A 12,780-nucleotide genomic window follows, 5' to 3' on the forward strand; every position below is an offset into this window, starting at 1 on the left:
TTTATCTATAAACTGTCAAAGAGACCTAGCAACCCCTGTTAGCTCTCTAGAATTTATAGATGGCTATTCTGGGATGTAGTCAATGCATAATTAAATTGTACTGGGCCAAATATGCTCATAGTTTCTCTTTGACTGCAGAATCATTATAGAAAGAATGATGGACTACTTCCTACATAATCCATCATTCAACACCCAGAGAAATGGGGGTCCCAGGGGCCAAGAAATTATGTGAGGGAAAGGATACACCGTTTTCTTTTCAGTAATCCATCCACATTTTTAAAAGATTAAGTTAACAAATTTTAAAATAATAAAAGATACATACTGCTTATTTGTAATTGAAGTGTTATAAATATGTTTATTAGCTTATTGTTTACCACTGAGTTTTATAAATATATGCACTTAATTTTTACCCTAGCTGTGGGAGGGATTGTGACAGGTGGTTTCATCTCCATTTTTACATGGGAATCTCAATGCCTCTGAGCAATTAGATATCAGAACTTAATGAACAATCTTTACTCCCCACTTTCCCTTCTGGTTTTTAATCTACGCAACATCTAATCTATAGAGGAAAACATATGGGAACAGAATTATTCTCTTTAGCTTCATGCATCATTTTTTGAAATGCCATTTGCCAGGCTAGGCCTAGACAATATTATTGTTAATTCAGTGAATATTTTTAAAAATACATTTATTTCAGTATGTCTTCATCATTGGTAATGATTTTCATTCAGTTGCCATTTCTACAGCCTTGGAAAAAATATTAAGCTCAAGTTGAAGTGTCCCTTCTGCTTGCTCTTTAATAAAGAATGTTTTACCTAGTTAGCATTTTTCTTTTAATCAGAAAATCAAGGAGGGGTTGGAGGCTGGAAGCCAGGATGAGGTCATTTTTTATAAATGATCATGAAGCCTCTCAGTTTTAGCTCAAAGTGTGATAGTCCAAGATTAGTCAGTGATCCAAGTGGGAAGAAATTGTAGGTCTTGTATTGTGCTTTTTGTTTTTCTGTGGTGTTAAACTGAGTAAGACTATTTTCTTAGCCATTTGGGTACCCAAAGACAAAGGAATATATTTCTTGAGAGTAGTAAAGGCCAGTATACCCGTTTCCTAGAGTGCCAGTCTCTGAGGTCCTAGATAGAAGCTGAACTTCTTGATGGGCTAACGATTAGAGGTAGCTCCCCCTCCCTCAAACCCAGACTATATAGAGGATGCTCAATAGGAGCAACCACTCCTAGGAAATACTTCCAGGAAAACAGAAAAGGTCCTCTGCCTTGTGTTTTCCTGCTGCCTACAATTTCAAGACCCCAGTGTAATTCTTTAGGGCTTAGAACCAGATAAAATAGTGAACACTTCCGATCTATTTATGCTTTTTGTATGAAAGTGTCATTAGCCTGTTCTTGAAAACAGGCTTTGGTGGTAAGCTAAGAAAAGACAGAAACACAATGTGAAGGAAAGCATGGTAAGAATAAACCCTAAGAGAGAAGTTGGAAGGAAGGAGGCACTGGTGGCCCAGTGTCAGGCTTCATCTGTCTTAAAATTATGAGTTGGGCAAAGTCTGGAATGAGTCTGATTCTGTGAATTAGTGATAAGCCAGAAATAGAGCTAGAGTGCCAATCATCTTACTGGTAAAGCTGTGACTTGAATGGTCTGTGAATCAATATAAGAAGAGGGAAGTAGGAAGGAGGTGGTGGCTGCCATCATTTTTGTTCAGGGTATTAAGATTAAATCAGTTAGTGAGGACACTTGAATGCTACCAGACTTGAGTTTGGACTTCCAAGGTTGTTCTATTGAAGGAAGTGGATTGCTTTTGGTTAAAAATGCTAAACTACTCTGAGAAAAAAAGGCAAGCCAAGCCATTAATCTTAAAATTGTCAGCTGAATTATTTTCAATGAGCCCTGATGTCTGGCATCCTGGGAGCCAGAGAGGGCATTTGGATTGAGTTTAATCAATAGGTACATATGGCAAGAGATGCATCCAGGTAATTTATTATCTAGCAATTAAAATGAATCTGTAGTGTCACCCTCCACCAAGTGTCACGAGAGCAAATTCTAGCCAGGAGAGCAAACTCCACTGAGGACCTCTGTTGTAACTTCCTATTAGCTGAGATTTTTTTCCAGTTAAATTTTTTTTTTTATTAGAGGTAGAATTTAGTGAATCAGCAGTTGCATAAAACATCCAGTACTCATTATGTCAACTGCCCTCCTTAATGCCCATCACCCAATTTTTCTTTCCCCGTACCCCTTTCTCCTCCAGCAAACTTCAGTTTATTTCCTAGAGTCCAGCGTCTCTTATGAATTGCCTCTCTCTCAATTTTCATCTTATTTTTCCTTCCCTTCCCCAATGTTCATCTGTTTCATTTTTTAAATTCCACATAGGAGTGAAATCATATGGTATTTGTCTTTCTTCAGGGTGCCTGGTCTGACTACAGCTCAGGTCATGATCTCAGTGTCCTGAGATTAAGTCCCACAACAGGCCCCACTCAGTGGAGAGGCTGCTTGTCCTTCTTCCCCTTTTGCTCCTCCTCTTGCTTGTGCTCTCTCTGTCTCTCCAATAAATAAATAAAATCTAGCTGAGTTTTTTTAAAATTTTATTTTCAGGAACATAGTCCCATTAGATGGACTAAATCAATACTATATTAATGATTGTATGATTAGCAACTAAACAATTAGAACCTCATTATTGGGATTTTATTCCTTTTATTCTATTTATTCTGAATGATCACACAGCAAGGTTTCTTCTCTCCATAGTCCTGAACTTTGACAATAGTCCCCCTTCTTCGGTATGGGACATTTGAGGATAACATGTGCAAAAGGGCTTTCCTTATTGTTCAAGAAGGAAGCCCCTTATGAGAAGGAATTGTTCACTATGTATTTATTAAATTTTGGTGATGAGCTTAGTTATGGTCTGTCCTTTCCTGCAGTTTTGCGATGCCTTGGGATACCAGCAAGAGTCATTACCAATTACTTCTCAGCCCATGACAATGATGCCAACTTGCAAATGGACATCTTCCTGGAAGAAGATGGGAACGTGAACTCCAAACTCACCAAGGATTCAGTGTGGTGAGTTTGATTTACAAGGGCACTTGCTGATATCAAATTAAAGTGACATTACACATTTACCACAAGACAGACTGGCTCTAATGTTTCTTTCCCTTCTATTTTAATGACTATTCAATACCATAGGCAGAAATGTCTGATTGGGAAAGATTGTTTTTAGCAAATGAATGAGAAATGTTACTGAACTGGCAGTTTGCATTTCTAGTAATGAAGATCGATCATTGCATTACAACAGCAGCCACCAAAAAGGTCATAGTTTTAGCTATGCCTTTAGGCTAGAGCCCGTACTAGTTCCTCTCTACTTAGTATAAGAATATTATTGGTGAATGGCAGAGATAGGGGAGCTGAGCATTCTCTATGTCAAGACTATAGGAGTAATATAGCTAGCATTTATTAAGCATTTACTGTGTACCAGTGTCTGTGTGTAAATGATCACATCTTATTCTTTTAACAGCTGTATCATGTGGGTGCTTATTAGTATCTCCACTTACAGAGGAGGAAACTGAAGCCCAGAGGGGATTAAAGTAATTTGCTCAAGGTCAGATATCTGATAAACTGAGAATAAAATCAAAGTGATTCTGACCCTTAACCACATTATTTTTTGCCTTGCAGTATGGGATTGCTCTTTTTTTTTTCTTTTTAAGATTTACTTATTTATATTTGAGAGAGAGCATTCAACTGAGGGAAGAGGCAGAGAGAGAGAAAATCTCAAGCAGACTCCCCGCTAAGCGTAGAGCCTGACCTGGGGCTCGAACTCACAACCCCCAAGGTCACGACCTGAACCAAAATTCAAGAGTCAGATGCTCAACCAACTGACCCACCAAGCCACCCTTGAAATTGCTCTTTGAATATAAAGATGTGGTTCTCTGTGATTTGTGACTCCATCTTTTAAACAGGGATAGCAATGGGAATAAAGTTGAAATTGTCACTAATACCAACCACATAGTTCTTATACTGCCCTGAGCAGCTGCATCACAAGCTGGCTATGTGGAGTTTTAAGATCCCAAAGAAATTTCCTTTGTCCATGGGACCCAGTCAGTCCAGAACAATATTCTAAAAATCCAAAGGTAAAGGTTATTTATGAGGGTAGGTATGGGGGGAAATTGCCACACATTGAACTAGTTGGAATAAAAATGTGTCTCCTATGGATGTTCTTTATAAGTAATAAAGCTAAAACACTGTCAGTTGCAAGAGCATCCAAATGGGGATGGGAGGAAGTACAAGCTCATTTTAAGAGAAATTAAAAGTTAGAACTGTCTTAACTCCCCTGTGTTACAGAAATGGATCACAGTTGTAAGAGCAGTATTAACTTGCCAGTACTGGTAAACGCTCATTGGAGGATGTGGAAAAAAGGAAATCAGGGAACTAGTAGCAGAATGCTACTATGAATAAAAAATAGCGCAGTTCATTTCAAGGGAATAAGCTGAGCAATGACAAGCAAGAGAGTACGGACAAGACCAAACCTCCCCTCTGTAAATTGAACAGCAATTTAAAGCATCATTTAAGCCCTTGGAATAGCAGTATAGCAGCCCTGCATGTATATGGAATGACAAAAACAGACGAAAATAGCCACCCCAAAAGCTTGTCATGACAGTCAAAAATGGCAAATGAGAATTATTTGGTATTCTGTATTGTGTACCTTTCCTTACACACACACACACACAGAGAGAGAGAGAGAGAGAGAGAGAGAGAGAGACATGCAATGCCTTTGGAGCCAACTGCAGTTCGAAATTATGCCTCCTTTCTCCTTAATCTAAATGCTTCCACCATGAGTCCCCAAGGGCACCCTAACAAATAACCCCATGAATCCCCAAACAAAACTGATACCAAATTGTGAAGCTGATAGATCTTGCTCTTGGTAACCCTCTTGTTTTTCAGTTTCCTACTCTGAATTGCTTTCTCTGTCCCTGTCAATCTTTGCTCCCTCATTGCCTTCCACAGTTGCCCCATCACTCTGGGACTATGTTCCCTGGTCTGGGAGCCTCATTTGTCCTCCATCATCAGACCACTGTCCGAAGCTCCTTTTCCCTCCCCTTGCTTGGTGCCTGAGTGGGTTTTCAATAGATGATGACTGATGTCTAACAAGCTGATGTGAACCCAACTTGGCACATGTCTGACCCAAGGGCTCCATCAGGTTTGAGTCCAAAGCCTAGCTCTGCCACTGAGCATCTGTGTGACCTTGGGCAAGGCACAACCTCTCTGTGCCTCTTTCCTCCTCTAAAGTAGAGGTGACAATTTCCTAGTTCACTCAGCCCAGAGCTGAGCATAACAGGTGCCTAATGAATGTTAGCTGTCATTATTGCCTTCATTATTAGCCACACAGCTGGAATTGCTTGGAGGCAATATGTTGCCATCAACCTAAGCACATTGTAACAGTCAGGGAAAAGAGGGGTGTCCCATGTCCTCAGATGACTGTGCCATTTCTATACATTTGAGTTATTTTTAAAACAAAAGCAGAAATTTGTGTATTCACCACACACACCCCAGAGCAAATACTAGTGGACCCTACAAACTAAAGATGTTCCATAAAACCAAAAGAACTTCTAGGATCCCCCCTGACTGAGAAAGCTGGTGGAGACTTTCCCTAGACACATCTTTTGGTACATGGTCACCACAACTGCACCTCTGCACAAGCTCTGGCTTAGACAGTGACTCACTGTGTGACCTTGAGAAAATGACTTCACCTCTCTGATCTTCTTCTTCAGTAGAGTGAGGGCAACCCATTTCCTGATGGGGTAGCTGTAACAATTAAATGAGGTCATACAGGTAAAGTACTTACCATAGTGCTGGGCCCAGAGGGAGTGTTCCTTGGTGCCTACTAATCAGATCAGATTAGTAGTGGCCACCAGCAAGAAGCAAGAGCTGTCTGAGCTATAGGTTGGTGAGCAAGGGAGAAGGCTGACAGAAGCTGAGGGCAAGGAGGGCTGAGGTGATTTGGTGGGCATCAGTTGATCATTGAGAGGCCACTACAACATGGCTGGCAAAACACAGCCTAATGAATTTCCTAGAAGGGGTCTCAGGAGCAAGTGGCCTTCCCCAAGCCCCCAGACTCACTTTCCTGCACAGGCTCCAGACAGGCAGACTCTCCCCAATTCCCTCCTGGTTTGTGCGTGGCTCCTGCCCTCCCTGCCCTGGCTCCTCCTCTCTTTCTAAAGGCAACCAGAATGACTTCTTGGTTTCTTTGTCTTGTGCCTCTACCATCTCTTTAACACTGAGGTATCCTGGATGGTACATAATTAGTGGTGAATTAATTTGTCCAGCTGAGTCTCTGTGACCCAGGGCGTTGTCCTCCCCTTGACTCAGCCAAGTCCAGCATGGCCAAAGCAGAAGTAAGCCAGTAAGAAGGATTCAGAGAGAATGAACATGCAAGAATGCTTTTGAGGGCATATGATGCTCAACACTCCCCAAAGCTAAGGGGGACAAAGGGTGAATTTCAGCCCATACCCTCTTTTCCCCTTAGCACCACAGACCATGGAGGAGGGCTAACTGCTTATGTGCCTGCTTCCTGGTTTGGCACCTCAGTTCCCTCCGTTGTGGATTTCCCCTCAGAGAGTGCCTCACCTTGCAGGGAGCAGCAATTTTGTGGAGTAACCACCCTTAATATCCATAGAGGGAAGAGTCTTCTTAGCGATTCAGGAGAAGGAGGGGCCAAGGAACCTTAGAGGGTACAGCTGGGCAGAGTAATTGGACCTCACTGTAGCAAATGAAATTCTGAGTGGACCAACCCAAGGTAACATATCCTTCAAGGGGCAATTTAAGCTGCCTGCCTCTCATGTGCCAATGGATTTTGAATTATGTGCAACCTCTGGAGGAAGGCATCTATGAATCACTGCAGACAGTTTAATGAAAATGCTTCCACAATGTTTAGCTATAGTGCAAACAGTGAATAGGGATACGAGGGCTCATTGAGAAGGAACATGGCTCACCCCAATGTGCAGGAGTAAACCGACAGTTTGGCCTCCCCTCGAAAGAGCTCACCTCATTATGTGACTATCACAGTGGAAATGGAAACAATTTTAAAAGAGTTGGTGGCACTTATTAGTGTCTTGAAGGTATTTCACTTGAAAGTCTCTTCTAAATGAAAGCATTATCCTGTGTCCTTTTTGCTAGAGAGGATGTAGTCAGATTTGATGATTCTGGGTGAAAGCACTAAGCCCACCTCTTGGCTGGCCCCCACCAGACTGCAACCCCCATAGGGGAAAGCAATGTATGATCTAATTTATTTTCCTTTGTTTTGCCAGCATGTAACAGGGTACAGAGCATAGAGCAAGGACTTCATAAATGGAATTGGTTGGAAGACATTTTTGATGCTCATTTAACTGACTAAATGTCATGTAATCTATTTAACAAACACTATTGTGCACTAATATATCCAAATACCAGATGCTAAGGATTCAAAGAGAAATTACAGTCACCACCCTTGGGGAGCTTGATCCAATGTTCGTGGGTGACACAACCAGATGCAGAACTCTATAAAAAATATAGGATGGATTGTAACATGAGCCAGGGGGCGTGGGGATGAAGGGAAGGGGCTTCCATCCTAAGTCCCAGGGAGCAAAGGGAAAGGCTGTTCACATGGGAAGTAGCCGTGGACTCAAAGCCATTATCCCCCCTGCAATCTTCTGGTTGTGCTGTTCACAGATGGAATGCCTAGGAAATGACCTTGACCCACAGATGAAACTCAGGGATATGTCTATAAGAGTCAAAAGCATTGAGATTAGACAACCAGAGATCAATCTGCTCTAAGGACATGGCAGGAAAGAATGAAAGCTCATGCAGAGTTAGCCTGTAATCTTATGACCACAGTTGTTGAATATCAAAACTCGTTCTAACTCACCTTCCAGCCCCTTGCCACCTCCTTCCTTTGCACCATCAAGAACATCTGGCTCTTGCCCACCTTCCTAAAGGAACTAATGCCCCCCAGGCTGTTAATTCAATGAGGAGCAGGCAAAGTTAATATTGTTTAGGGGTGAGGATGCATCCCTGCTCTCCACCTATCACCACCTCTCCTACTTCTCTACCCTCTAGGCACTGTCTAATCCCAAGGGCACAAATGACACACGCTTCTGCCCACCCCACTTGAAGCTCCATTGTCAGGAGATGAACAACTTCTCTAGGGATGTGAGCAGGATGGAAAGGGGCATAGGAGGAAGAGACTTAGAAGCTGGACTAAAAGGAGTCAGAGGATCTAGAAAGCTATTGGCTCCAAGGGGAATCTGGAACATTGTTGTCTGTTGAACTCTCTGAAACTAAGAGAGCAAGGGGTGGGTTTGTCTTAGAGGACTAAGGGGGCTGAACAGATATGTGTACACCCAGGCCCATAGCTGACTGGTCAGCTTCTCAAATTCTGGTTGATGAGCCAATTGGCAGATGTAGAAAACATCCTAACTCAGAGCTTTAAACATTTTATGTGATACCAAAGATAATTGTAAGAAAGGGCTAATACTGCAACAATTAGCAAGTCTTTATTTCCTTTTATTGCCTTTTCATTTAAAATTAAGTAGGGTTGATTAAACTGGCTTTTATAATTTAATTTTTTAAAACAATTGTGAACTAGCAAATTTGTATTTATCAGTTTCAACTCAATGTTGAATTAGTCAGTGATCCAAGTGGAAAGTAATCACAGTTTTATTTTGTTTTTCCCAGGGCATCATGGAAAAACACCAAATCAAGTCAAACTGTTCTTGAAATTTTGTCCTCCCCCTCTCTCTCCATGGTGCAAGGCAATATGATTAGCTCTGCCACTAATTAGCTGGGTCACATTGGGCAAGTTGCTTGATTTCTCTGGACCATAATTTTCTCACATGCAAATGTATGAGTTTGGTCTTAATGAGCTCGAGGGTCATTTCTAGCTCCCAAAAAATTTTTAATAAATTTCACTGTTCTTCCAATAAGGCCTTTTCTTCCATAAGCAGCATGTTCTACTACCTGCCCTGTTTGAAGACCTGCTCACCTGCACAGGGCCAGCTAGGATCCACCCACTCACATATAGGTGTTGCCTTGCAAACTGACTTTACATCAGCTCAGAAGGAAAAAAAACAAAAACAAAAACAAAAATCACACACCACAGAAAAATTTTGTAGTTGTAATTTCTGGCCTCAGTGTATCTGGTCCTTTTAAAAAAATTCCAACTTCTTTCAGTACTTGTTAAAAAGAGTACAGTTGTTATTGTTTTATTTTTTTCACTCCAAATGCAAAAAACTCTGCTGTAATGGATAGTCTTCAATCCATGAACAAAGCTCTTTTGAAGTAAATTTTAGAACAGAAATTAAATAACCTTTACACTTGGGAGCCAGCACTAGGTATAATACTGATCCTAATTCTCATTAGTCTCTGCACTCAGCATAGGGATTTGACCATTGTAGGCATGTTTTTGAAACTTAGGTGGATCCAACTCCAACTAGTTGGACTTTCATGTTCTTAAATTATACTAAGTTTTAATCACTATATGAGCAAAAAAGAATTATACAAAAATGAATTCCAAGTAAAAAAAGAGAAAATTTTCTAAATATAAACCAAATGGTTTAAAGATGCTTAAGGGTTTGTAAAATTAACCTGTGGTACATCCAGCTTACCAGTTCTGAACACTTACCAGAGATACTTCTTTTCAAGTAGATTATCTTGTTAACCACATTATTGTCAGCCAAATTGTTTTTGAGGAAATCTCTAGAACAAGATCATGAGCTCTGCACTAGACAAGTAAGCATATATACTCTGAATCTATACCAGAGTCTTGAAGAAAGGATGGAAAAAGTTATTTGCTACCTCCAAAGAATAAAAATAGTTCATGCTTATGGAATGCTTTCATTATGCCAGGTCCTAATCTAAGTGGGTAACATGCAGTAACTCATTTTACCTCTTTAACAACCTGTTAGGGTAATTGCTATTATTGCCCCCATTTATAAATAAAGAAACTGAGGCACAAAGTAATCTAACCATGGTCACCTGCCAATAAGTGTCAGAGCCTGAACTACAGACCCAAGGGGGTTGATCCTAGAGCTCACATTTTTTGTAACACATTAATTAAATATAATTCACATATCAGTAATTATAAAATTGTGTTGCTGGGCTTATAATATAGAAAGATGCAAATTGAATTACAATAACAGCACAAAGGACAAGGGGAATGGAACAAAATTTTTGTATGCAATTGAAAGTAAGTTGGTATTGATCTGAAGTAGAGTCTCAGAATGCTAATTATAATCCCCAGAGAAACCACTAAGGAAAGACATATCGTGAAAAAAAAAACAGAAAAAGAATTAAAATGGTGTATTAGAAAATATCTTTTTACCCAAAGTAAGGAAGTAATGAGAATAGAGAAAGAAAGAAAAAAAAAACACAATACGTATAGCAAGGAATTTGCAAAATGGCAGATGTAAGTCCTGCTTATCAGCAATTAGACTAAATGTTAATGGATCAAATATTAAGAATTGTTTTATGGCCTAGCATATGGCCTATTCCAAAGAATGTTCCATTTCCCCTTGAGAGATGTGTATTTTGTTGTCGTTGGGTGGAATATTTTATAGATACCCATTAGGTCTGGTTGGTTTATTGTGTTGTTCTAGTCTTCTATTTCCTTGGTAATCTTCCACCTGCTTGTTCTGTTCATTACTGAAAGTGCAGTATTGAAGTCTCCAACTTTTATTTGTTAAGTTATTTTTGTTTTGCTTGTTTTTATTGAGGTATAATTGACATATTAGTTTCTGGTGTACAACATAATGATTGTATATATTGCAAAATAATCATCACAGTAATTCTAGCTAATATTCGTTGCCACACACAGTTCCAAAATTTGTGTGTGTGTGTGTGTGTGAGAGAGAGAGAGAGACAGACAGACAGACAGAGACAGAGAGAGAGAGAGAGAGAGAGATGAGGACTTTTAATATCTCACCTACCAACTTTGAAGTAACTGTAAGTTTGTATCTTTTGACCCCTTTCACCCATTTTGCTTATCTTCTGCTCCCCACCTCTGGGTTGAATTGTTAAATTATCTATTTTCTCTTCAATTTTGTCAGTTTTGCCTTTTGTGTATCTTGAGGCTCTCTTCCTAGATGCAAATATGTTAATGATTGTTTTTTTCCTAATAGCATTACCCTTTAATCATTATAAAATGTTATTCTTCATCTCTAGTAACAATATTTGTCATAAAGTCTATTTTGTCTGATATAAATATAGCTGTTCCAGTTATCTTTTGGTTCTATTTGCACAGTTAATGTTTTTCCATCTTTTTTACTTTCAACCTATTTATATCTTTGATTATAAAGTGTATCTCTTGGATACAACAATGAGTTTTGTTATTCATCCTGCCAATCTCTGCCTTTTGATTTTAGTGTTTAGTCCACAAATGTTTAATGTAATTACTGATAACTAGAGCTGATATCTGCAATTTTGCTATTTCCTTTTTATATGCAGTATGTCTTTTCTCTTCCCCTCTTCCTCCATTACTTTCTTACTTTGTGTAAAACTATTTTTTATAGTATACTATTTTAATTATTTTTCTGTTTCTTTTGACACCATATTTTTCAGTTTTTTCTTAGTAGTTTCCCTGGGGATTATAATTTAAAACCATGATTTGAAACAACTTAGTTCAAATTAATACCAATTAGTTTCAAAGGCATACAAAAACATTGTCCCATTCCCCCTTGCCTTTTGTTCTGTTATTGTAATTCAGATTGCATCTTTCTACATTATAAGCCCATCAACACAGTATTATAATTACTGCTTTATCGAGTTGTCTTTAAAATCAGAGGGGAAAAGAATTCAAACAAATACACATTTATACTGTTTTGCCTATTTCCTTGTTTTTGCCTTCTTTTGTGAAGAGTAGTTTTGCTCGATATACAGTTCTTACTTAACTTTTCCTTTCAGCAATTTGAATACATCATCCCACTAGCTTCTAGCTTTCATGGTTTCTGATGAGTAGTCAGTTTTAATCCTATTGATGAACTCCTGTACATAATGAATCACTTTTCTCATACTATATTAAAGATTCTCTCTGTTTTCAGCTTTTGACAGTTTGACTCAAGGTACTTCAGTGTATGTATATCGCTTTTAGTTTATGCTTTTTTCTCAGATGTATATATTAATGTCTCATCAAATTTGGAAGGGTTTTAGTTATTTTTTCAAATATTCTTTCTGCTCCTTTCTTGCTTTCCTTTCCTTCGGAGATCTTCTCTATGAATATGTTGGTATACTTGATGGTATCCCACATGTCTCTGGGGCTCTGTTCATTTTTCTTCATATTTTTTCTTCTGTTATTCAGACTGGTCATTTCAATAGACTTATCTTAAAGTTCACTAATTCTTCTTTGTTTCTACTCAAATCTGCTTTTGAGACCCACTCATGAATTTTGAATTTTTCACTCTAGCTTTTATAGGTTTCAGGTTCAGAATTTCTGTTTGATTCCTTTTCATAATTGTTATATTGTCATTGATGTCTTCTATTTGATTAGACATCATTCACATGATTTTCTTTAGTTATTTGAACATTTTTATAATACTGATTTAAAATCTTTGTCTGGTGGGATCCCTGGGTGGCGCAACAGTTTAGCCGCCTGCCTTTGGCCCGGGGCGCGATCCTGGAGACCCGGGATTGAATCCCACGTCGGGCTCCCTGCATGGAGCCTGCTTCTCCCTCTCCCTGTGTCTCTGCCTCTCTCTCTCTCTCTCTGTGTGTGACTATCATGAATAAATAAATAAAATTTTAAAAAAATAAAAATAAATAAATAA

The 12,780-nt window shown here is 39.1% G+C and overlaps 1 protein-coding gene across 1 annotated transcript in view; it reads left to right on the plus strand.

Moving 5' to 3' along the window:
* F13A1 (coagulation factor XIII A chain) overlaps positions 1-12,780 on the plus strand; it is a 159,502-nt gene that overhangs the window by 92,730 nt on the left and 53,992 nt on the right. Inside the window, exon 8 of the mRNA XM_041771892.1 lies at positions 2,917-3,055. Within this exon, the coding sequence (XP_041627826.1) occupies positions 2,917-3,055 (139 nt within the window). The remainder of the gene's footprint in view (positions 1-2,916; positions 3,056-12,780) is intronic.

Source organism: Vulpes lagopus, chromosome 10, assembly GCF_018345385.1.
Source record: "Vulpes lagopus strain Blue_001 chromosome 10, ASM1834538v1, whole genome shotgun sequence".
NCBI classification, from domain to species: Eukaryota; Metazoa; Chordata; class Mammalia; order Carnivora; family Canidae; genus Vulpes; species Vulpes lagopus.